We start from the raw sequence: 27,686 nt of genomic DNA, 5'->3' as shown, positions 1-27,686 counted from the left end.
GACAGTTTAGTGTTTCTGTTTTAATATTTAGATGTTTAATCCACTTTGATTTTACTTTAGTGCATGGTGAGATTAATCTTTGGTACATTGCAACCCAGTTTTTCAATCACCATTTGTTAAAGATGCCATCTTTCCTTCAGTAAGGGTGTTTGGCTCCTTTGTGAAAGATGAGGCAGCTGAGAGTGTCTGGAGTTGTTGCTGTATCTTGTAATCTGTTCTACTGGTCCTCAAGTCTGTTTCTTTGCAATTAATCACAGCAACTTTGTAGTACAGTTTGAAGTTGGGGATTGTGATACCCCCTACCTTGTCTTTATTGCCTGCAATTGCTTTTGCTGTTCTAGGACTCTTCTTGTTCCAAATTAATTTTTGGATTTTCTTCTCAAAGTCTGTGAAGTATGCGCTGGGATTTCAATTGGGATTGCATTGAATCTATATAGCAGTTTTGGAAGTATGGCCATTTTCACTATACCCAGGAGCATTCCATTTTCTGATATCTCTTTTTTCAGAGTGTTGTAGTTTTCAGAGCAGAGGTCTTCGATTTCTTTCCTTAGGTGGATTCCTAGGTATTTCACTTTTTTGGATGCTATTGTGAAAGGGATTGTCCCACTCCTCTCTCAGTGAGCCTGTTTTTTTCATACAGAAAAACTATTGATTTTTGAGTGTTAACCTTGTATTCAGCTACTTTGCTGAATTTAATTATTAAGTCTAGAAGACTTCTGGTGGAGTTCTTGGGGTCTTCTATACAAAGTATCACATCATCTGCAAAAATGACAATTTCACTTCTTTATTTCCTGTCTTTATTCCTTTTATTTCTTTCTCTTGTCTAATTGCTGTGGCTAATGTTTCCAAAACTATATTGAACAGGAGTGGTGATAGTGGACATACTTGTCTTGTTCCTGTGTTTTGTTCCTTGTTAGTGTAAAGGATTTCAGTTTTTGAACATTTAGGATGATATTGGCTGTTGGTTTTTCATACATGGCTTTTATCAGTTTGAGGTAGAGATCATCTATTCCAATTTTTGGGAGGGTTTTATAATAAATGCATGTTGGATTTTGTCAAATGTTTTTTCTGCATCTCTTAAGATGATCATATTTTTTCTTGGCTCTATTAATATAGTATATTACATTTATTTATTTGTATATGTTGAACCATCCCTGCGTCTTTGGGATGAGTCCCACTTGGGCATTGCATATGATCTTCTTAATGATCTCCTGCATTCTATTTGCAAGTATTTTATTAAAGATTTTTGCATCTTTCTTCATTAGTGAGATTGGCCTATAGTTTTCTTTTTTTTTTTTTTTGGTACCGGGGATTGAACTCGGGTCCTTGCGCTTGCAAGGCAGGCCACTGAACCGCTGAGCTAAATCCCTGGCCCAGTTTTCTTTTTTTGGTTGGGTCTTTCTCAGCTTTGGGGATCAAGGTGATGCTTCCAGAAATGAATTTGGGCATACTGCTTCTCTTTCAATTTCATTGAAGAGTTTAAACCGGAGTGGCAGTATTTCTTTAAACGTCTTGTAGAATTCAGCAGTGAAGCCATCAGGACCCAGACTTTTCTTACTTGGTAAGTTTTTTACTATGTTTTCAATTTTATAGATTGATGTTGAGTTGCTTAGAATTTTAGGTCATCTTCATTCAACTTTGGTATTTCACTTGTATCTAGGAATCTGTCCATTTTCTGCATTTTCTATCTTATTGGCATGTAGGTTCTCCAAGCAAGTATTGATGATCCTCTGGATTTCTTCTGGGTCCATTGTAATTTCACCCTTTTCATTCCTAATTGCATGGATTTGGGGCTTTTCTTTCCTTTTTTGATGAGGTTGTTTAAGGGTTTGTCAATTTTGTTTATCCTTTCATAGAACCATCTCTTGGCGTCATTCATTTTCTGTATTGTTATTTTAGTCACCATTGAATTCGTTTCTGCCCTGGTCTTTATAATTTCTTCCCTTGTATGAGCTCTGGGTTTGTTCTACTCTTTTTTTTCTAGAAGTTTGAAGTTCAGCATCAGGTTATGTAATTGAGCTCATTCTGTTTTCCTAGTTTGAGTATTCACTGTTGAATTTCCTTGGTAAGACTGTTTTCGTTGTGTCCCATAGATTCTGGTATGTTGGTATTGTCATTGTCATTTAATTGTAGGAAATGTCTAATTTCTTCTTTAATTTCCTCTGTGACCCACTGGGTATTAAGAAGTGTGTTGTTCAATTTCCATGTGTTTATGAAATTTTGGGGGCTTGTTTTGCTATTGACCTCCAATTTCATTGCACTATGGTCTGATAATATACAGGGGGTCACTTCAATTCCTTTGCACTTGCTCAAACATGTGTTATAAGCGAGTATGTGGCCTATTTCGGAGAACAATCCATGTGCAGCTGAAAAGAATGTATTCTGATTTTGTGGGGTGGAACACTCTGTAAACATGTTAAGTTCATTTCTTCCAATGTTTGAATTCTACTATTTCATTGTTCTTTTTGTCTGATTGATCTATCTATTTCTGACAATGGAGTATTAAGGTGTCCCAGTACTATTGTATTAGTGCTTATATGATTTTCCATGTCCGTTCATATTTATTTTATAAAATTGGGTGCACTTGTGTTTGGTGTGTATATATTTATGATTTTCATCTCTCCTCTTGTATTATTCCCTTTACAAGGATGCAGTATCCTTATTTGTCTCTTTTAATCAGTGTTGGTTTGAAATCCACTTATTCTGCAAATATGATAGCTAGTCCTGCTTTCTTTGGCGGGGGGTTCTGTTGTTTTCCATCCTTTTACTCTCACTCTGTGAATTTCTTTGTGGACTAAGTGGGTTTCTTGTATACAGCATAATTTTGGGTCTCACTTCTTGACCCATTCAACTAGTCTGTTTCTTTTGACTGATGATTTGAGACTGTTAACACTGATGTTTATAACTGATAAGTATGTGCTTACCCTTGTCATGACTTTTACTTTTTGTTGGATTGTTCCCCTTTGTGTTTAATTTCGTGTTATGCCTTATGCATTCATTCTGCTGGGATTCCTGGGGTTGTGATCATTGTTGTCTTTTCCTAGGATATTGTTTACAATTTTTGGTAGTGTTTGTTTAGTATTCATTAAGTTCCTAAGATACTCTTTGATATGAAAGCATATTATTTCTCCATCAATTTTGAAAGGTAGTTTTGCAGGGTACATCATTCTGGGTTGGAGGCTGTTTCCCTTTTGGGCTTGAAATATATCACTCCATGTTCTTCTTGCCTTGTGGGCTTGTGTTGAGAAATCTGCTGTGATTCTGCTTTCCTTTGTATGTGATTTGTTTATTTTCGCTAATTGCTTATAGAAGTTTGTTTTTCTGTTGGGTTTCTGGAATCTTAACTATTAATATGCTTATGTGTAGGGTTTTTTTTATTATGTCTAGTTGGATTTCTATATGCCTCACTTATCTGCATGTCAGATTCTTTCCCCCTATTTATGAAGTTTTCTGCTATTACTTCTTTGAACATGTTTTTTATGTCATCTGCACTCTCTCCTATTTCTTCATTGACTTGGGTCAGTCTTATGCTATTCTTCTTTGAATCATCTAGCAGCTGCTGGATTGATCTCTCATGGTCCCTTACTATTTTTAAGAGATTTTCTTTTCCTGGTCACTGATTGCGATCCTATCTTCTATATCTGAAATTCTGACCTCACATTAGATTGTTCTGCTGCATAAACTTTCAATGGAATTTTTAATTCCTTGGAAATCTGTTTTATGGATTCCATTTGTTTCCTGTGTTGGGATTCCATCATGTTTCTCAGCCTTTCCATTTTTTTCTTTTATCTCTGTCTGTTCTAGATTTATTAATCATGTCTAATCACTATGGGCACAGTCTCTGCTGATATCTGAGAAATTATTTCTGATGTCGTTTTTTCCAAGTCCTCTTTTGTTGCCAGTTCAGGGAGTCCAGGTGGTTGAGTATTAGATTGTTCCATCTCGTTTCCCTTTGGGATTGCCTTAGGTGTTCTGGAAGTCTGGTTTTTAGACTTGTTTATGTGTCTTTTTATTTCAACAGATGCAGCCTGTTGTGCCTTTGTTGAGGTAACTTTTTGCTCACCCAGTTGTTTTCAATTCTCAGCAGGCTACCCACCAGCCTTTACACTGCTGCTCCCTAGTACACCAATTCCTGGGTCTAGCCTTCTGTATCCCTGAGCTGACCTATTGTCTGGGCAGGATTCTGGCTGGGGCCTGTGCACACTTGGGATGGTATCTAGTTGTGCCTCTTGCTGGGGCCCTTATGTAGTTGTTGTCTGGGGTGGGAGCTTTGGCTGGGGGCTGTGTGTCTTAGTTCCTGCTGTCTGTGTAAGTTTCTGGCAAGGGTCTTTGGCACTTATCAATAGTATTGGGCCAACTTCTGCCTTTGCTTGTGCATCTGTGTAGTTTTTCTTTCAAGTGGGCTCTTGCCTGTGGCCAACGGTATGGCAGGACTCCAAATGAAGCTGGCACACTTGTGCAGCTCTTTTCTAGGTCACATGTGCCCGCACCTCTGGGGTCAGGGTGGGCCCCTAGCTGGGACCTGCCTGCAGCGGCACCACTCTTGTCCACATAGAGGCTCACATGGTATGGTGGAACTCTGAAGCTGGTTTACAATTCTTAGAGGTTTCATTCCATAATTGCCTGGCTCCAAGGCAGGGTCATTTGGCAGATGAGAAATAGTTAATGACCTCCAGAAGATAGCAAAGCAGCAAGAGACCTTACCAGCATCTTTTTGGCCCTTTTATTTTACTAAGACCACTTGGGATGAGTAGCACTCACACCCTTAATCCCAGTGCCCTTGGCCTAGCCCCACCATGAATCAATCACACACTGTAGACTAGCCACTGCCAAAGTGGCCTATGACCACTTGAGGCTTTGGGGGAAAACAGCTAGACACAAAACATAACAATTACATTTCAGACTTTTGCCACTTGCTATTCTGATCCACTAGGAAGAGAGTTCAAAAAAGCATATATATCAGTTAATAATGAACATTAACGAAACAAAGCAAAACTGTTTGTAAAAGAAGACAGTGCTAAAAATAATAAAAACAAAAAACCCTCACTTCTGTTTATTTTATGAACTTATGTTTGTTTATGTTACAGAGGATTGAACTCAGGTCCTTGCACTTGCAAGGTAGGCAGTGGAACCACTGAGCTAAATCCACAGCCCATGAACTTGTGTTTTGTGGTTATAATTTGTTTCATTTCTTTACTTTATGAAAAAATAAAAGTGTTCTAACAAAATAATAAGAGAGTGACAATAGCTAATGCACTATGTATCATTATCTTCATAGTAATTTTGCAGAGTACAAGATGGACAAAAAGATTCTCTCTTCTAAACAAACAGATAATAGTGCAAATCTTTCTTTTCAATGAAGTAGAGAAACTAGCAATATAAACGCAACAAATTAGCATATGTTAAATATTTTTGACACAAAGCAATAGGTAACTTGGAAAATTATTTTAATTTTCCCTACTTCCTATTTATTCAATATATATATATATTATATAAGAAAAACCATGTGATATATAAGATGTGTTTCTGATTTATTTCACTTAATGTTATATTCTCAAGTTGCGTCCATTTATCTATAAATGCCTCATTTTTCTTTCTTTATAGCAAAGTAGTATTTCATTGTGTGTAAATACCACATTTTCTTTATTCACTCATCCATTGTTGATAGACATATATGCTATTTCCAAGATTTAGCTATTATAAACTGTGCTGCTATACACATGAATTTCCTGTAATGTGATGATTAAAACTACATTGAAATATCATCTTACTCCAGAATGAATGGTTATTATCAAATACTCTAATAATAAATACTGGCAGTTATGCTGGGAAGAAAGGACTCTTCTGTATTGTTGGTGGCAATATTAAGTAGTACAACCACTATGGAAATCAGTGTGAATATTTCTCAAAAAACTGAAAATAGAAATTCCATTTGATCCAGCTATCCCCCTTGTAGGTTTCTTTCCAAAAGAGTTAAAATCACCATATTGTGACTGTAAATTTTTCTTGTATACATATAATTTAGTCATATTTTACTAGTTCAGAAAATTATTCTGAGTTTAAATGATAAAATTATACCAGTATTTTATAATGTGCTGTTGATAGCCTTGACTTCCTATTATTCTAGTAACTAAATCAGTTGGTCCCTGCTCTATGAAGTCAGAGATTTGGGATTTGCTTATTTCTGCTTAACATGAAATATAGAAAAAAAAAAGACCAGGTTAATATCTAACAAAAAGTTTATATATTGTGATCATTCTCACATATACTTAAAAAATGGCACAGGGATATAATTTTATAGAACTATCATGTAGGAATATTCTGCAGCAATCTGAAATACAAAGTAATAGATGCTCCATAGGATATTTTAGCTAAGGATATTTTAGCAAGTGGAATGCAGAGTGATCAGTAGGTGATTTGGCTAGAACCTCTGATTAAAGGAATCAGAACATTTTTTTCCTCCAGAGACCTAGGCTTGGTAATCCCAGAAAGGCTAGCCTTGTGAGAGGAGAGTGGTATCCTTCAACCTGCAGCTTGTTAAAATTGATAGCCAATTTTGCACATTTTGAGTTCTTAAATGCACATGGAAAGATGTAAAAAGGGAAGTAAGCACGGGCGAATTGCTTACTGCCATACATCTCCATATGCTGTGTCATAGCCTGTGTCCCTAGGGTATGGGACTGTCACACTAGTTTATTTTCATAAGGAGCATATGTCTTAATAGCCTACTGGTATTCAAAATTGCATTTCAAATAATTTTGAGTTGCCATATCATAGGTGCTATAACATTGACATTACTGTGCTTAATAGAAGGGCATAACATTCCAGTGGAAGAAAATAAAAAGAAACAAATGAAGGAGTTACCCTGTCTTTAAGCAGGTTGAACGTAGTCTTCGGGAGTGATTTAGACAGTGGGAGAACATGGGAGTAGGTATGAAATGATCTTATATAAACCATAGTAATTTTTTAGCTCAAGGCAGGTAGGTTTTCTTGTATATATTAGTACTTTGTATAGATAGACTCTCATCAGGGAGGCGTCTTAAGATTATTTAATGTACATGTGTTTTTTCATTGCATCTTTTATATTTGCATAGTTATTATATGAGTCTAATACTGATGGCCAAATGTAATTGGGAAAAATTAAAGTCATCATAATTTTAATATTTTGATCTGTTACTTTGATCTATATGTGTATTGTAGTAAAATTGTAACTTTTCCACATTTAAAATTGCATTATTTTATATTATACACTGCAACAGTAATTCTGAGCATATGTGGTTCCTCCTATTATTACCTTTATGCTGTTGGCCTGAAAAATCATGTATTAATTTAATCATTTATCAAACAATTGAAAATTTCTAGAGGGAAAATGCAATATATTTTTGCTTCTTGAAACTCAGTAATGTTTCATGAATTAATACCATGCAAGGAATTCAGATGGAGTAAGATGAAATCTCTAACCTAGAGGAACTTAAGAGCTGAATGGAAACAATGAGTAGCATTTTGGACTGGGCTTTGATTCATAAGGAGATCTAAACCAAAGAATGAGACACTTCCCAGCAGCATGGTGGGTCCTAGTGTTTGAAGATCAATCAGCTGCTTTCACTCTCAGCATTTGTTTTCTTAGATGACTGCTTCATGTAAGGAAGGGGTATTGTACACAAATACTGAGCTGAGCAACCCTTTGCAATATCCTAACAGACTCAGAACCCTCACCAAAGATTCACTTATCATTGATCCGTCTAGTCACTACCTGTAACGAAGAATCAATATGCTTGCTTTCCTTTTCAAGAGGCAGTAGATAAAATCAAATCCTTTTTTAGCTGAATCTGACAATAGATAAATAATAGAGGCTTTAACCTGATATTTGGAGAGACAACATGTACATTGAGCTATTTCTAGGATACATGTGAAGGGGAGGCATCTATAAAATACCTTACAATAATTAGAGACACTTTGAGGAAGCAGGAAGGCATAAATACAGATCTTACGGATTACACTAACTTAGCTGGCAAATGTGAGCAACTTGCACCTCTCTACCTGAATTTATTTATTACATATTTATGATTATTGGCTCCTCTTTAAGCTGTAGTTCTGTTTTTCTTTTCATTGACTTTTGTCATCTTGAATTTAAATGTTCATTAAGTAACATTGATTTTGTTTTTCCACCTACATTTTACTACCTATCCAATTTTTCCTTTTCCTTATTGTTTTTCTGGCACTTCGTTCATTCTGGGTATATTTTATCACTTACCTGTTCATGAGCTTCATAACTTGGGAAAGAGATAGATTCTGAGAGAATTGGCAGACTTTTGTAGTTACTAGAGAAATTCAGCCCTAATGTGCCAGTCCTGGGGATGAGAAGGCCAAGGAGCTCCTCATCCAGCACTGGTTGTTTCTTGACTCATCTTCAGAGGTACGGGATAGAGAGAACCAGGAGATTCGAGTAACAGCATCCTTGCTTCTGTTCCACTGCATTTTGTGTAGCTTCTCCCACTTGCCATCTATTTTGTTCAAATACCATCTTCGCAATGAACCCTACCTTTATCATCCCAAGTACAAGTGCTGTCATCCCATTCTGCTACCACCTGCTCTGGGCACTTTCATTTGTCTCACACTGTGCTCATTTTTTTTCCCTCATTACTTATTGTCATTTACTGGTTTTCCTTATCTTGCTTGGTTTTCCATGTCATTGACTGTTTTTTCTTACCATGCTCAATTTTTGTTATTTTTTTTGCCTTCAACCATGTGCTATATTTATTGTGTTTATTGTTAAGTTTTGATTCTCCCACTAAATGTAAACCCTGTATTTTTTGGATTCACAATTCACCCAAGAATCTACAAGAGTGCCTGAGATATAGCTAATTTTTTTTCTTTTATTGAGTTTATTGGTACATTCTAGGTATACAGTACAATTACATTCATTACTGGGATCTTGTACCTTTACATGACAGGTCTTGGTTCTCATTTTTTCCCCTTGTCCCTGCCCTCCCTTCACCCCCTCCTCCCCTCACCATTTACAAACACTTTATTTCCATTTTTCATTTTCCCATATTTTTTCTTTTCCCTTATTCCCTTTCCCCTAACCTTCCCACTTTCCCTACACCTTTAGCCCTTTGCTTCCTATTTCACATTGTTAATTATCTCATTAGGATCTTGTGTACTATTATAGTTTTTCACACCATAGAAAGTCTTCAGTATTTATACATGTGTGACTTATTTATTTCACTTAGGAGTATATCCTCAAAATGTATCCATTTTCCTATGAATGATTCTAATTTATCATTCTTTATGGCTGAGTAGTATTCCATTTTATAGAAAAACCTAATTCTTAACAATTTATAAATGAATGAACAGATGACTTCCGTGTCACATAATTGTCATAATTCTGAATACATTTACTTGGCATTCTTAATGCTTAATTCAGATACTTGGTAGGAATCTTTTTTTCAATCAAATGCTATTGCAGAAAGTGGTATTTATCTGTTTAGTGTGAAAGGATTTGCTTTCAGAGAAAATGTATGTAAAGAAATGGGAGAATAGCTTTAATAAACCAGAGATACTAAAAGAATGTTAGATTTATTTCTATATAATAGAATATTGTGGAAAATAAAGACGTTTACCTTAAACTCATGTTATCATGAGTGTGAATTTTATTGATTTGCTTGTAGTGTACAAAAGATGACAACATACTACAACTGAAAGATAATACTGCCTTTCATGTTCTGCAGAACAAAATAATAGCACGGTAGCTGTCTGAACTTAAAGATCTTTTGTATAAAAAGGAATGAAAAGAGAAGTCTTAAAGAAGCAAAGAAAAGCATTACTGTACATCAATCTGTTCATCAACATTTAAGGAAATAATTTGGAAATGGCGTCAAAGTCAACTTGTTTGCATCACTGTAAGGAGACAGTAATAATTTTGAAAAAATTAGATTTCATGAATAAACATATGGAGTTTAAATCATTCCTTCTAAATTCTTAGAAATTAGATGAGAGAAGAGATGACCAAAAATTGTCTGAAATTCTCCAGTTGCCTGGGTGTCAGTGAATAGCAACCAAGCATGGCTTTTTTTTTTCTTTTTATTGAGTTTATTGGTATTATCTAGGTATACAATACAGTTACATTCATTATTGGGATCCTGCACCTTTACATGATAGGTCTTGATTCTCATTTTTTCCCCTTGTCCCTGCCCTCCCTTCACCCCCTCCTCCCCTCCCCATTTCCAAACACTTTATTTCTATTTTTTCAATTTCTCATATTTTTTTCCTCTCCCTTATTACCTCCCCCCCTTCCCACTTTCCCTACACCTTTAGCCCTTTACTTCCTATTTCACATTATTAATTATCTCATTAGGATCCTGTGTACTATTATAGTGTTTTACACCAGAGAAACTATTTGGTATTTTGGTTAAAGAAATCTCTGTATGAACATTAAAAATAAGGAATCCTAAAATAAAACTAAAAAGTAAAGTAAAAGAGAAAAGGCAATGATGTAAGATTAAAATAATCCTTAATTCTGAAGAAGAAAATGGTCCCTGAACATATTTAAATTGCTTCTTGCTCTTGTAGTCTTATCTTATTCTTTTTTTTTCATTATTTAGAGAATACTTTATTAGTTTCTGTAATCAAACCCATGTAGATATGACCTTACATATTTAATACAGTGCATTACCCCTGTACAAAAGGGAAAAAAATAAATAAAAATTAAAAAAATTAACATTTCTAGACCAATATGGCTGTCAATTTCTTTACAATGCCAACTCAACACAGTAAATTGGGATAATTTTTTTCCAAAGTTGACAGCACCATTAAAGTTTCCAAAAATTCAAATTTTATATATATATACATATATACATTTATATTTATATAAAAAGATCAATAATAGCAGTATGCTATACATCAATAGCAGCAACAGCTTCTCCAGGTTCTGTAGTCATCTGAACAAAATTATAGACATTCAGCACATTCCATTAAAAAAACAAAAACAAAAAGCAAAGAAAAGAATAATATCCAGAAAATAGCAAAGTTCTGTTGCTGTTGTGGTACCTGGCACCATTTTTTTTTTATTATCATCTTAATCCTCATCTGGAAAGAGAGCATTCTAGACTGATATCATTAAATATAGCTCTGATAAAGCACGGTCACTACTACGTATTATAAAGCAGGTACAAGATATTTTACATTCACAGAGGTATGATACAATACCGTCCTGCATCAATAATACTAGAATCAGTTTTGGTTTGAAATTTGATTTGTCTGCAAATAAGATTACTACCCCTGTTTTTTTCTGGGCTCCTGTCACATGGAGAATTGTTTTCCATTCTTTCACTTTCAGCCTATGGGCTTCTTTTTGCACTAGGTGTGTTTCTTGTAAACCACATATTGTTGGATTGTGCTTCTTATTCCATTTTGCCAGTCTATTTCTCTTGATTGGTGAGTTGAGGCCATTGACATTGATGGTTATAAATGATATGCACTGACATTATTGTCATGCTATTGGCCTTTTGTTGATTCTTTTTACTTTTTCACCTTCTCCTTTTAGTTTCTTACCTAAGCATAGCTTTTTGACAGGAGGTTCACAGGCCTTATGCCAAAAGCAGATCAAATTGCTCATTTAACTGAACAGAGATGACAAATAGGACCAGCTATAGATCCCAGATTGTGCAAAATGTGGTGTCAGACTATACTACAAGCATCCATCTAGGAAAATTAATAATAAAAAATGGCCACTTGAAGCGAAGATTTTAATAAAATGAGCAACCCACTTTGGCAATACCTTGGTCCTTCTTAATAGCATTCAATACACTACAATTTTGTAAAAAGCAACTCAGACCTTGAGAAATGGTTAGTTTTATATGAAATATTCTTGTTTGTTGAATTTCTTAAGCTTTTTGGCCTCAGAGATTAAAAGCATATTTTTAGTGTATTGTCATTTCAAGCATGGTTCCCCATGAAGGGTATATATCAAATTATTTGTAGGAATTTGGGAAAAATACAGAATCCTGGGTTCCACTCCAGGTGAGTGGGGTCACCCTAGGGTGAGGCTGCACACCAGTGAAATGGGAAAGTTGCTTAGTGATTCTGTTGCCAGTTGCTGGCTTCTGATTATCACATAAGGAAACCCTGTCGACTTCATATCAGACAAGCAGAATACTTGGGGTAGCAAATGTAACGTGTAAATGTATAAGTTACACACTCTTTAGATTTACAGCACCTTATCTGTAATTCTAAAATCTTAAAAGTTTGAAAGAAAAAAAATGTATAGAAACTGCCTTGTGAGCTGACACAGGCTCTTTGTGTTCCTTATACCAGACAAGGGTAAAGTTCATGGTTTTTGTTACAGAACCATGAGTGTGCTTGTTAGAGGTTTTCTCATATATGTGTTCTATATTCCCCTTCTAGAATGTGAAGAACTAACTGTACGTTGTAAAATCTACCTGGCCCCAGTCAGCACTGAATAAGAGGTGGCAGACTGGTAGTAATATCTTCTGAAAGTGATATTTTGTTCTCTCCCACTCACATGACTTCATTACATTCTACAGGCTGATTCTGAACTCCTCGATGGTAGAGACTACATGTGCCCTGTGTACAACCTCCTATATCAGATCACGTAAACAGTATTCCCTGCAGAGACCACAACATGGGGCTCACCATTCCCACTGTGTGGAAGACCATGGCTGGTGCAGAGAATTGTCCCAGTGTGCAGTGGAGGCTGCATGTTAGGCCCCCCCAAGAATGCGAAGTAAAAACTTAGTAAACTGCTTTCCTACTTCAGAGATATAAAGGGAGACAAGAAATAGGTACAGAGATGGAAGACATTTTGCCAGCATAACCAGGTTTATTTCTCAAGTATAACCAGACAGAAGAATCTCTGGAGCTTATTTGGCTGTGAGCCATGGAAAATTATTGAATATCCTTATCTGTGCTTCAGCTGATCCCTTCTAGACATTAATCATGTCTTTCTAAGATTAATGATGAAAACTTGAGTTCTTTGTTGTAACATCTCATTCTATACGATACCGAAATGAGGCTGAGAGAAGAGGCATGAAAAATTGAGCTGTTCTTAGAAATATGATGGGTTAGAGAACCAGGAAAAGGCAACAGCAAGCAGCCAGAAAAACCTCTGAATTGAAATGCTCTGACTGTATCGTTCTTTTAAAAAAATCAAACAGATAAAAGTAGTAGTCCTGTAAAAAACACACTACTTTTTAGGATACCCTTAAAGACCAAATATACATCATGAGTCAAACCCAGGTAAAGAGTGAGAAAGCACCTGGCTTTAGAACACCTGCCAATCTTCGTGACTTGGAGCCTTTCTTCTCACACTCATGAGAGATGACGGAGACTAAATCCAGGCCTCTACACAGTAGGATGTCCAATCAGGAGCAGCCCACCCATGGCCAGAAACCTGAAAACCTATACTCTGGGTGAAAACATAGACTGCAAAAATCCCTTGAATAGCAAGGCACATTGGAAACTTGGTTGTATTCTTACAGATCCTGAAGAAAAGAAAAACTGAAGTGTCACCTGAGAATTCACAATCATAAGCTGTTCCTCCAGTGAAATGAAGACTCAAATTCTCACTTCCTATAGGTTAAAAAATTTTTATTCTAAGGATTCAGTACTTTAAAATGATTCCAGACTGGAAGTTTCCTTAGGTCTTTCACAAATAAGACATAACTTCTCTTATGGGGAGGGAACTCTTTAACAAATCAGTCCTAAAATCTTTATAGATAAAGTGCCGGTAAACTTGAATATATAATCAGGAGTTGTAAAAAGCTCAGTAAAGCATGAATCATGAAAAACAATAGTGAATAAAAGTAGCATTATTAAATCCACACAGATTGTAGATATTAGAATTATCTACATAGTACATAATATAATGATACTATAATGATATATGTGAATACATAAGAACTTAAAACTATAATGAAAGACTGACTCTTTTGAAGTGATCAAATACAGCTTTAAAGAATACTGTAGTATTTACTGTGATTGAAATAAAAAGTTAGGTTGCTGAGCTAAGCAGCATATTAGATAGAGAATTAATGAAGTATAAAATATAGCCAAAATATCCTCTTTCAAAATATCCTTTTCCCTGATACACAGAGAAATACCTAAAAGAAGGTAAGAGACACCAAGTAGACATTGCAATATGTATCTAATAAAAATTCCTGAATGTGAAAATAGGGTGAGGAGAAGCAGTACTGGAAGGAAAATAAAAAAGCTTATAATTTTCCCTAATTGTTGAAATGTATGATTCTTCAGATTTGAGAATTATAATAAATTTTAAGCAAAAATTCCATGTCTAGACATTTGAGAATAAAGTTATATCTAATCAAAGGAAAACTACCAACAAAAGGTCCAAAGTTGGAATGCTATTTGAAAAGCAATGACTACTGATTTCTAAGAACAGTGAAGAGGACGAGAATAGTATCTTCAATGTGCAACAAAGAAATTACCTTAGAATAGAATTTTTTAAGTGAAAAATCCATGAAAATTTTTCAGAAAAGTAAGAGCAAACTTTATTCCTAGCAGTCCCTCACTAAAGAAGCTTTTCATGGCGAAGTACTATTAAGATAAAAGAAACAGTAATCTTAAGGCTATCTGAGATGCAGTAAGAGACTTTTGAATAATAAATACTTGTATGTTTATATTTAAAAGCAAACATTAAGCATATTAAACAAGTACTACAAGGACTTATTTCATAAGAATAAGCTAATGTTTTTCATTGTTGTTGTTTTGTTTTGTTTTTGGTACCAGGGATTGAACTTGGGTCCTTGCGCTTGCAAGGCAGGCCACTGAACCACTGAGCTAAATCCCTGGCCCAAGAATAAGCTAATGTTGATAAAATGCAGGTGGAAGTATAATCCTGGAAAATTTGTATATAAATTTGAAAGGGGTTGAGTTCAATCATACATTTTTGAAATTTGAGCAATAGAGTGGTGATATTAAATTTTGTTAACCAGGCACAGAAAAATTATTAAGTTAACTTCAAAGTGTATATAAATAAAGAATATAATATCCAACCCCAAAGAGAAGAAAAACATGTACACAAAAACTTAGTGTACTTGAAAGAAGAGAAAATTGAAGGAAAGAAAGAAAAGCCAGCAATAGGAGGTATAAAACAAGGGGGTAGAAATGTTGTGCTAGTGAATACAGTTAATGTAAAAAGATTGTCAGATTAGCTTAAAACATTTCTATATATATATATAAAAAATATATATATAGTGTGTGTTTGTTTCTATGGCTGCATAACAAAGTAAGACAGATTAGCTGCTGAAAATGACACAGCTGTTATCTCACAGTTCTGTGGGTCAGAAGTTCACGTGGCCTCACTGAATTCTCTGGATCTCAACAGCCTGAAATCAAAGCATTCTCCCGTCTGGCCTCATATCTGGAGTGCTTGGGAGGAACATGCAGTTTGCTGGCAAAATTCAGTATCCTTTACTTGTGGGTCCTGGGTACCGATTTGTTTGCTGTCATACCTGGCCAATCTGTGACCTTTCACATGGTCTCTTCCATGTCAGCACAAGAGAATTCCTTTCATATTGAATCTTTCTCAAGCTCAAATATCTCTGATGTCTGCTTTGAGTGGGCTCCTGTGATTAATTAGGCCCACCCAATAGTCTTCCTTTCATCATATAAAGTAACATAACTTATGGGAGTGATAACTTCATCATCGTCACAGTTTCTACTCAGAACCAAAGAAGAGGGCTAGGGTCATTGCGGGTCATTCTTAGAATTTTTTCCAGCCTGATTTATTGCCTTTGTAATTTCTCAAATTCTGAAAATGTTTATGGTTATGTGAGATGGTTGGCTTATCAGTCTTTTCTTGGACTTTCCATTTACTGACAAAATTAGGAATGTCAAGCCACTCACGCTGGCCTCCAGCTTTGAATTTGTCACCCTACAGAGTTGGCTGAACCATTCTGATAGATGATAATTATACCAGCACAGCGGCAGGCTATGCTGGGTCTAGGAGGCTGATCCAAGTCCTTTGGCTCTTTGGGAATCCTTAAATGAGATTAACTTTCCATTTGAGAAGATATTTGTGCTCCAAGGGCTCCTTGGTTAACATTGTTTCCTTAATTAGATTTATGAAAGTATCCTTTATTTGCCTTTCCATTACTCATTCTGTATATAGTTGCAAAGCCATATTATATTTTGCATAATTCATTTTCATGTAATAATTAATTGCCTATGTTAACACAACAGAGCAAAGATTGATACCAAAAGCCTATTCTTTCAGGCAAAAACAAAAAAATGTATAACCATGCAGTATTGTCATTTTACAATTTAGGTAACCATGAGGAGTAGCATGTCAAAAGATGGTGCAAATATTTTCTTCTGCTGGCTTTTTGCTCAGTAAACCAGTAATCATTCTTATTTTACCCTACTTATTCTAAAAAATAATTCAGTATGGTGGAAAGCAAATTGTACTGGGGCACATCACTTTCATTTTGTATTTGTTAACACACTATTTGAAATTCTGCTGCACTTGCCTGGGAAGGAACTTTTTGATTGTGTATATTTCTGTATTCAGGTGATTCAGACATCTTTCTCTAAATGATTCTATATTCTGAGACTTACCCAATTTCCTTACTTAATAATGAAACAGTCGATGACTCATTGTAAATCAGTAGGGATCCAGCAATAAGGTGCAATATATCACAAAAGTAGTGCAGGCTATCATTGGAGATAATAAGCAAGTGCATTAATATTCATGCCTTATGAAATCCTGGTTGTGCTTCTGAAAAGCTGTAGAATATATTCCAAGCTTAATGTTCAACAGTAAATGTTTCCCAGCAATTTTCAGGTACTTCTTGTAATAATTCATTCAAGGCATCACTAGGTAATTTAGGAGAGTTTCATCCATGATTTTCATTTACTTAATTGTATACTCAGCTAATGTTTCTCAGCGAGTGTGCATGGTCCTTTCTGGTTAGAGCTTGGGTCTTTCTTTGTCTCGGCTGCAAGTGCTACTGTGTAAGATTGATCATATATTCATGTCTGTGTATGTGGCATGGCATGTATAATGGGGCTAAGGAAGGCAGCAAAATGGGAAAAACATTACATATATTGTCCTACACAGTATAGTATTTCTCTAGGGAATGCAGTGTAGACTTTGCTTCCATGGAAATTAATTTAAGCTGAGTACATAAGAAAATCATGCTGTGCTTAACAGACCTGAAGGTACCAGCAAAACAAAGCCACCAGATAAGGACACAGACTGTGCATTATACAGAGGCCAACACTGGCTCTAACCCAGCCCCCTCCCCAGAGTTGTACAATATAGCAGTACCACTCATAAGGCACAGAGAGGTATACTACAGTTCAATGTCTGAAAAATGTGACTAATATATGCCTTTTATTTTTCTATTAATAATACACTACATATGTATATAGCACTTGGCTTATATGAATGATGACAATCTTAAGTTTAATGTCCCTCTTATTTGAAATCATGTTCAGTTTCTTTATTTTTCCAGAAGTTGATAATGACTGTCTATAGAGGTTCGTTTTGCTAATCGTAGTTGTAGGTTTTCTGCTTTTCTACCTTTCCAGACAGTTGAAGGCACAGGGTTGCTAGGAGCATGATGTTCTACCATACATGCAGTACCATCACTGCTGCAACTACATTTTACCACCTCCATTAGCCTCATCTCCATTATTGGTAATCGCTGGAGTGACTTTAAGTGAGAAACAGTGAAAGAGCTACTTGGAATATGCTACTTAACTCAACCTTCTCCATTGATCTTTGTGGATTCCATGTTCCTCTTAATTTCCTTTTGTTAATCCATTGGTCCGTTGTTGACTGATCCATCGACTCACTAAATATTAATTAACAGCCTACAACATGGTAAATATTATGCTAGGTGATAAGAACAGGGTGTGAACAAATCAAATATAATCCTTGCAACTGTGAGGCCTGTATTCTAGTAGTGACAGTATTTTCAGGGTTAATTGCACTACTTCAGATCTCTTGCATTCACAGATGTTTTCTTTATGGTGAGGATATAATTAGCTAGTATCATGATCTTTTCTGTTCTTCATATTTTGTACGAAGGACTTGAGTAGTACCCTTTGATGAGTGAAACTGAAATTTCAGGAATACCTTGATGTGAGACTTGTTGAGCTGCTGTTTGGATATGTGAATGGATATATTTCCATCAGAAGATGCCACTATACCATAAGAGAAAATAAGATAACAATTAAGACACGAGGAAAAACTTCACAAGAGACTTTACTTGTAATAATGATTTTTTAAAATTGTTGTTTCCACTCCATACAAATAGGATGGACCCACACTCAAATTTTGTTTAGATGTGAAATTGATGCTATCATGCACCAAGTGGATATCAAAGATTTATTTCCCACAAAATGAATCATTTGAAGGTGCATCTTAGCTCCCAGGCAGGTCTGATTATAGCTTAAGAGAACCAATAAAGGCCTGGGGATTTTATGCTGTATATGGGAGTACAGCTAGATGGAGGGTTTTCCACATATGGTTGGAAATTTCCATCAGTGTCAAAGGAAGGAGCAGAGCATAGAAGTTTCCTTACCAGTTTTCCCAGATTTGGGTATAAGCGGCAGTAGGATAGCTTTAAAGCTGTAAGCAGTCAAATATCCCCCCAAGTAGAATCAGTCTCCATGCCACAGTTATGATGACACTGGAAGGAATTTGGGATGTAAGGCTGCAGTGAAAATATGAACTTTATATGTATATACTTAGAAGCATGAAAGTAAAGTGTGAACAATTTGAAAAAGTACTGGAGTCCTGCTCCCTAATTCTCTCCATTTAAGTGCTGATTTTCCTGGGTGTGACCAATGCATAATTCATAGTCAGAGCTCCTGTTATTCATTGTGATAAGAAGCCTTTCCCCTTGGCCTATTTGTAGATGCTCTTCATTTTGATGTTGGTTTCAACTATAAATATTTCTTGAATTATACTCTTTGGGCAGCAAAAGTCTAGAGACATTTATAGCTAAATGGATGTACACTGAGGCCATATTCTTAATAGGAAATCAATAGGACACACATGTGTAAATACTGAATAGTTTCTCTGATGTGAGAATTGAAAGATTAAATAAGGATCAAAATGTATAATAGATAATGTGAAACAGGAAAAAAACATCCAAAGGGGAAGGGGAAGAGGCAGGTGTAGGGAAAAGGAAAGAAGGGAAAGGAATAAATGTGAGAAAAGAAAAAAAAACAGAAACAAAGTCTTTGTAAATAGGAAGGGGAGGAAGAGTTGAAGGGAGGGCAGGGGAATGGTGAAAAAAATAAGAACCAAGACACATCATGTAAAAGTAAAAATTCCCAATGATGAATGTCATCAAAATGTACCAATAAACTAAAAGAACTTTTAAAAAAAGAATATGGGTAAAGAACTGAAAAAAAGTTTTTAAACTTCCTCTGCTTTTACAAATTAGAGAGAATTCAGAAACTTCCATATTGTTTTTTAATTAAACATCATGATTAATTTCAAAATACATGACAAAAGTGTGGGTTCCCTTGATATTGAAGGCTTTGTATTAATTCCTTTGCATGTTCAGTTAGTACTTCCATCTAAAGAATTTTTTCTAAAATATATATGTACCTGTTGAGAACCACAGCCTTAGTGAAATCTGAAGAAAAATGGTAGTTATAAAAAAAACCCTTCAGCTATGAAGCAATAATTTACTAATAACAATTTTTAAATGGATAAGGAAATAAAAAGTATTGGCCATGTCAACACTTATACCAAAATCTTTATCCATGTTTTTAAGAGATAATTGTAGAAATCTATGAAAATTATCATTTCTGATATTATGTTTTGTTACAGTTTTCATAACATGGGGGATGCTACCAAAACGCGACATTAGCATGAGGTTCCTTAAGAGATGAGATAAAAACTGTATCTACTAAATGCTATTATAGAATTTTAGCCATTCACTCAGTAAATATTTTTTGTGTTTCATTTATGTCATAATGTGTGTATTCAGATAACCTGTTCATATAACCATCTAAACTGAATTTAAAACAAACCCTTTCTTCAAAATTATCTCTCAGAAAAGCAGAAACTATCCTATGCTCAAATTGCTACAAACATCTCATTACCTTTAATTGTTTTATTCTTGCAAAGTTGCATTTGGGGAAGACATTAATCAAAAACACTAAGCTGACTTTAAATGTTGTGCAGGTCATCTGATGGATACTCTTAAGAATGTAGACAATCATACCACAGATAAAGCGATTGTTTTTGGTAGTATAGCATCAAAATTGCCAAAAGCAGGTGTCATTAAAAATAAATCTCTTACTGATCTTTGTAAATAGCACTACAGAATTTTTGTTTCAAAATGAAGTGTTTTCAACAGTCAACCAAAAGAACACAGTAAACGAGACTCAAAGATGCAAGCCTTCTCTTTTAAGAAAGACTGAATGGTGTCTAACTCTGAATCACAAGCCATGGGGGGTAGCCAAATGGATTGGCAAGTCCACCACGTTTCAAGACCGTGTTGACAGTAACCATGTTGGTTTCTGGCCAAAGACATTGTTGGTAAAGGACAGTTCCCCAAGGTAGATAGCATGCCCTAAAAATGCCTGAAACAGTGGGGTGGGGTATGCTGGTAGGAGTGTGTACTGCCATTCCTCAGCATGAACCTTTCATAGACAGCAAGTCAGGGAAGAGCAACATCATACAGAGGGCAATCAATCCCGAAAGAACCAACGTAAGGAATTTGTTACCAAGAATGAAAGAGGAAGAAAAGAGCAGAAAGATCTATCCAAGAGCAGGAAAATGATGATCAAATATATCAAATTAGAAAAATATTAGGGAAGTAATTGTCTTCATATAATAAACTTTCAAACTAGTGATCCAAGAATTCAAAGATGGTAATGTGATACAGAAGATGAAAGAAGAGATGGGCTGTTGGGAGCTGGCTCCGGATTGGGCCATGATCAGGAGGCATCTTGCCTGCCTCCTGCTCTTTGTGATGTTCCTCCATTTGTTCCCCAGTTTACCCTGCCAAAATGATAGCCTGGAGAGCAAGGAAGTGTTCCTTGTTCCTTGTGCTCTGTTTATTGTAGTCCTAGCTGACATGGTCCTAGGAGCAGCAAGCTTGCATGTCCCTGTTCCCACTGCCTTGTAAGTCAGCTAGCCTCCGAATGTGTTAGAACAACAAATTACAAAGCGCACACTGCCCCTTCTCCTTGTTTGTACTTCCCCTCCTCATGCCTTAAATACAGTGACATGCAGGCTGCGGTGTTCAGGCAGGGAGGTTGCACCAGGTCCCACTTTAATTTTCTTTTGTTTTCTGAATCTTCTGTCACCCCACTCAGATCCCGGCCCTTTGCCATGCAGGCCGAGGCAATGGGAGATTCAGGATAGAAATGTGGAAGAGAGAAAACTAGAGAAATAAAGATCAAATTGGAATCTCAACAAATATTAATCAACACTCCCCAAATCCACAGTATGAGTCACGATGCAGTGAACAAAACTAACAGTTAAGAAGTAGCATACAAGATAGAGAATACCAGCATATGCATAGTATTGTCCCTAAAAAGATATCTAAACTATTGAAAAAAGAAAAATAGTAGTTAAGGACAGACTTCAAAAGACCTAACAGAATAAGGGAGAACTTCAATGTTTAGATTCAAAGCCCAAATCATACCTAGAAAAAAGACATAGCCAGTAAGCTTAGCCAAATTGTTACACTCAAAATCTGCCCCTCAAGAAAGCATAACAAATGTTTTTGACATTCAAGCAATAAGGCAATTAATCAGGGAAAGCACCATCATCATCATCATCATCATCATCATCATCATCATCATCATGATCATCATCATCATCATCATAATGATACTTCCGGTCTCTCGGTTTTCTGCTAACATCACTCTGTAGTGTTAAGACATTGAAGCAATGTTTGTAATCCCTAAAGAAGTATCATTCAGTAATTTCTCAGTCTAATTATTGGCCAGCTACAAAAAAAAATTGCTTGTAGATCACATGTTTGTCATCCTCTTTCCTGGTAAATTCATTGTCAAACAAAGTTCAGATACTGGAAATAGTGGACAAAGTTTATCCAAAATACTGGAAAAGATCATGGAGTCTATTTAATTATAAGGCCAATTTTAAAAGACATGCAGAATGTAGAAATATTCTTAAGCCCTAAAAACATAGAAATGATATGTAAAAAGCTATATTTTTATTTTCTCAATTTTCACGATGACATATGAAAGTATAATTATTTATTTAGAGACAGGATCTCACTATGTAGTTGTGTTTTTTTTTTTCCTCACTATGTAGTTGAGACTCACCTGGAACTCACTATGCAGCCCGGGCTGGTCTCGAACTCACAGCAATCCTCCTGCCTCAGCTTCCTGAGTGCTGGAATTACAGGCATGTGCCACCTTGCCAGGCTATAATTTTAAAATGATGAATAAAATAGAGATATAAGACATTCAAAGAGTTAAGAGTTAATAGGACAAATAATATTGTAAAATAGAATGGTAGCGGGGGAGCAGACAAAAAAGAAGCAGAACTGTAAAGGCTCATGGATGGAGAATAAGAAATTGAAGCACAAAGGGGTTAATTACTTTGCCTCGAATAAAACATTGGTAAGAAACCAAGAAGTTAGGTTGGCAGGCTGCAACCTGGTGTACAAAACAAGATATTAGGTGTGTAATCTTGCCTGTTATTTAATCTCACTAGCATCTTTTCTCTCTCCATTGGTGAAAGGTGGGAAATAATCATTTATTTTATAAAGTTACTATGACAATTAATAAGAAAAGTACACCAAAGAATGAAGTGCTCTGTGAAACTTTAGAAAACGTCTGCCGTTTTCGATCTTCCTGCTGTTGTTCTTGTAGCACCCTACAGGCTTGACTCATAGTGGAACAAAGACTTCACTTGGGTGTCTGTAGAGAAAATTTGTTTTTACAGTCATTTACTGACTTTTAAACTTCAAAATGTATTTTCTGTCTCAGACTGTACAGTACCTATCCCCTAAAGTAGCATCTAGTCTACTGAGAAAGACCCTGACCAGGTATAATGTGGTTAAGTGTCCATAATGAATTTCTGTGTCCTGGGCAGAAGCCTAAGAGAGAGGAAAGAGAAGGAGAGGATTGTGAGCCTCAGAGAGTTAAACGACTTTCCCTCAGCTTAGAAAGACCAGTTTCTCATTCTAATATCTGTCTGTTGGAAAAACAACAGCAGGTTTTATAATTGTGTTTATGCTACACAACAACATTCTTACCTCATCCACAGCCTCCCTTCCCTGCATCTTTCCCACAAAGATTGTCCTTGACCAACAATATGAGTGAATTTGATTTCTCTAATGCAAAAGGTAATTGGATTTTCCTTTATTGAATGCATCCCTCTAATGACCGTCTCTGCAACTGACAATTTAGCTGCAAGTGACCTGACATTGATCTGATGATATGACTTCAAATAAAGAGTTGTAGCTAGGGCGAAAAAGATCAGCTGCCTGGCTTCACGAAGAATCTGTCTTGGCCTCACCTCACCTTTTTTGTTAGAAAATGCTTTATCCTTGAATATCATTTTTTATGAAAAATGCTGCTGTAATAATTGCCCACACAGCAGCAGATTTCCTCCTTCTAGAAGTGTATTTTCCAGAAAATGCCCTAGAGAAAATACTGAAAATTGAATAAAATCCACCCAGTAATAATTTGTTGCTTGAAAGTGTTTATTGTCATGCCATCTCTTCTAGGAACCAGATAAATGTTGCAGAACAGAATTAATCAAATATCTTTCAAAGTCTGGTCAAACATGAAATATTTATTATTTATTTTCTTAATCTTGAAATAAAATATTTGACATGAGTTGCTGCTATTCAAAAAGATTATGAAATTAATATATTTGGAAGAATAGCTCATCTTTCCTTGAGGGAAGTTATAAAACTATTTTATGCCCAAGAATATAGAGGATTTAAATTTCTCTGCTTTCACCTTTATTTTTTTTAGTAACAATATGTTTCATTTGATTTATAGTTGAAGGGGCTGGGGATTTAGCTCAGTGGTTCCGCTGCCTGCCTCACAAGCACAAGAACCCTAGTTTGATCCCTGGTACCCTCCAAAATAGGTCTATGGTTAACTTTATTCTATCTTCTTCCCTTTGCTCATTTTGATAAATACCACGAATAATTTTGGAAAGAAAATATAGTCCATGAACATTAGTCTGTTATAAAATCTTGCAATTTTAAAGGATCAGGAAGAAATAGAAGAGAAAATCACCAGCTAACTAGCTTTCTTTTAAAAATAAGCAAATGTTTTTCCTCTTTTGAAATCTTAATGTCTGTTACATTCCATTTATTAAGGTGATTGACAGTTTAAATAAATTAACTGGGAGTTTATATTAAAGCCACTTGGTTGATGAATCTTTGCAGATTCAACAGTGACGCCACATTGCATAAAATTGTTACAGGCCTAACTTAGGCAGAGCTGACTGAAATCCACGCTGTAATCCAGTGGCGAGCAGTAATCTAACTAACTTTAGTGCTCATCCAAGAGAATCTTGGGAACTCTATTCCCAGAAATGACATTGAGACAGAATACATGTAAGAATCAAACTGAAATCTTTCCTGGAACTGGGTTCCTTGTCCACCTTTCTAGATGCCTCTTAGGCCAGCATAGCAAGCTAGAGCCTTTGTTTGGAGACCATTTCTTGGACTCCGTGTGATAAAGAAAGTTGTGCTTGCTTGAGAAGCAATGGGAAACCTAGTATTATTGAAAGGGGTCACTGATCCAGAGAGACTACTCATTAATTCACAATCATTCCTTAAAAATGATTGTATCTTATCTATTTTGAGGCAAATGTTGGACAGTATGCTTAAGTTCAGTGTGAAAGCTACAAAGGCATGTGAAGAGTAATCTTAATGGGTAATAAAATTCTCTTGTACTCCATGCAGTGTTCGTTATTCTTTGTCAGTTTTCTTAATTTTGAATCTGCCTTGTGTATTTGAGTTTGAGCAGCATTAGTTAAAATTATAATTAGTAGAATATCTTTTCTCTTTTTGAAGGGGAGAGTGAGAGAAGGTGTGAGAGAGGAAGAATATGTACATACATACAGAAATATATGTTTTAGAAAAAGAATATTAATATGTTACCCTCATAAGGCTTTTAAAATGCTTGTATAATAAGTTACCTGTGTGTGATTAGACATATACTGAAGCCATTAATATGTGAAGTGGCTAATGAACAATTTACTTTATTAATGGGTCTTTAAAAAGAAGTGTTTATATTTTCATTCATTTTGTCATTTCTCCTTTGAATAAATATTTAAATCCATTAGATCTTTGATATAATGGAGTAACATGTTAGGAAAAAAGATACTTCTTCACTTTCATGAATTTGAAATCCTAGTAGAGAGAGAAAAATGTGTATATAAGTTTAAAAAAATAGAAGCTGGAGAGGGATCTATTGTTTGAGGAGAAGGGGTCTGGAACTAGAGAGAAGCCCCGTACTAGTGGAGAAAACTGGAGACATTCATTGTGGTACTGCTGTGTCCCGGCACACTGGTGCAGCCTGCAGCAGATGGGCAGTCTGTGGGTCTGAGGGAAGGAGAAAGTATTTGGAGGAAGGCATAGATTACAGGTGGGAGAATGCAAACTAGGGCGACTGGATTGGAACACGATGTAAACATTGTGCTTCACGTGGTTGAATGGAAAGCAGGAAGAAAGAAGATAATATGTTAACTGAAAGCAAAGTCTGCAGAATACCAGGATGTATTTGGATTTTGGAGTTTCTGATTTAGACAAGCAAGAATATGGTATTTTATTTGTTATTACAGGGCGTAATAAAAAAATCAGCACAGTAATAGACACATTGCCATGAATGTCCCTCAAAGTAGAACCTCCTTGCTTGGAACGTACTCATCTCATCGTTCCTTGCCGCTTTTTGAAGCAGTTCTGGAGTGCTTTAACTTGTTTAACTTTCATGATCGTTGTGGCTTTGGGGAAGAGCGAGAACTCATGCAGTGCCAGCTCTGGTAAACAAGGTAGGAGAGGAAACACCACGATGCTTTTATTTTACAGAAATTGCTGTAAATGATTGATCAATGAGGTGTGATAAACACGTGGTGAATATTTAAATTTCTAAAAATATATTATAGTAAAAGACACATTGCCTCTAAGTTGATCCGTCTAAAAGTATTCAAAATTCTTCCCCTCTCTTAGCACACATCTCATCATTTTTGGCAATGTGTCTTTTTCTGTAATAGGCTTTTAAAAATGGCAAAATTCACTGTGTTTTTCAATCACCAGTTGTGTGTTTATTTCTGAAGAAACATTAGCATGCAAATGTGCCTTCTTACAAATGGTATTTTAATTGATGTTTAAAAAACATTCAGCATTTGACATGTCGAATGACCTGAATTGTGCTCATTCAGTATGTAAAGTCAAATAAATTATTAAAGGTTTTAGTTGGATGAGGTATATATACTTCTATTTATCTGTTCATATATTCTAACATTAAAATATGTACATATTCTACTTTCAGTGGAATGTAAATTGTAAGCTTATTTAAATCTGCATTTAAGATTTCTGAAAGTGCTAACTCAGTTCCTTTCCTTGCTTCAGGTCACTGATATGATGCTTCAGGACAAGCCTTATCCCGACTGGGGAAAGTCTGCAAGAGCTTTCTGGAAAAAAGGAAAAGTTAGGATCATTTTATTCTGGTAAGAAATATTTCATGTATTTCTGCCTTGCCTCACCTCATCCACTAAAAGACTTGGGTTAGATGTAATTTTTCTTAGATATACAGAATTCTACCTAGAGATATTATTATGTTTCCATACAATCATTTACTTTATGAATTAGTGTCTGCTTACATATTGTTGCACGCATATCCTATAAACAAAGATAATCTATGTTATTTTCTGTGCATTTATAAGACAGAAGTTTTGCTAATACAGTGGTGCACTACTTGACCAGAAATAAGTAGATTTTTGACTCAGCCAAAGCAAGCTGTCCTGAGGAAGAAGTAATATAAAAAGAAGAAACTTCTTTACAAATCATGGCTGGCCTATTGGCATGTTTTCTCTACATTATTTCCTCTCACGCTTTGGCATCACTGTAGCTGTCAAAAAACATGTCCTTATGAGATAAGTGTTTGAAGTGAGGCAGAGTATTGTGAGTGGGATTCCTGGCGTTATGTCTTTTATTATAACAAGTTTATTTTCATTTAAATAAGCATTCATTATATTTTTTAAAAGAAAAGATACATGTTTTATTAGCCTTTGTGTTTGCTGAGGTAATGATCATTTATATGTATTTCAACATGTTACAATAGAAAAGATAGAATGTAGAGACCGGAAGAAAGGTGACTGTGTCTGACTTCGGGGCATCCTGCAAGCACAGTGGGGCTCCCAGATCTGTGAGAAGCTGTGCAAGCTAATTCTCAGAAACACTGTGATTGATATAATTTGTGCTGGAAAAATCCAGCCTTTTGAAAGGAAAGAAGAAAAATTTGTTTATTCTTCGGTTTCATTCTGGGTTTTTTTTAAACATGGAAGGTACGAAAATCATGGTAAATATGTACTTGATGAAAAACAATCTATGTTATGTTTTGTGCATCAGCACTACCGGTAAATATTATTAGAGATGTATGATATCTCGAACTCACTTCTCTTAGCAGGCAAACAAAAGTGGATTTTTCAGTAATGTGAAAGTGAATATGGCTTT

At 35.6% G+C, this 27,686-nt stretch overlaps 1 protein-coding gene across 6 annotated transcripts in view; it reads left to right on the top strand.

Moving 5' to 3' along the window:
- The window catches only part of Tmem117 (transmembrane protein 117), a 559,715-nt gene that overhangs the window by 338,841 nt on the left and 193,188 nt on the right, over window positions 1–27,686 (top strand). For all 6 annotated transcript variants that reach the window (XM_033763576.1, XM_033763575.1, XM_033763573.1 and 3 more), the window contains one exon: window positions 26,583–26,680. In XM_033763576.1, the coding sequence (XP_033619467.1) occupies window positions 26,583–26,680 (98 nt within the window). The remainder of the gene's footprint in view (window positions 1–26,582; window positions 26,681–27,686) is intronic.

This window comes from Fukomys damarensis, unplaced genomic scaffold (genome assembly GCF_012274545.1).
Source record: "Fukomys damarensis isolate Sample0158 unplaced genomic scaffold, DMR_v1.0_HiC HiC_scaffold_15, whole genome shotgun sequence".
NCBI classification, from domain to species: Eukaryota; Metazoa; Chordata; class Mammalia; order Rodentia; family Bathyergidae; genus Fukomys; species Fukomys damarensis.
The sequence above is the reverse complement of the archived record's forward strand: the minus strand, read 5'-3'. Positions and strand labels throughout refer to the sequence as shown.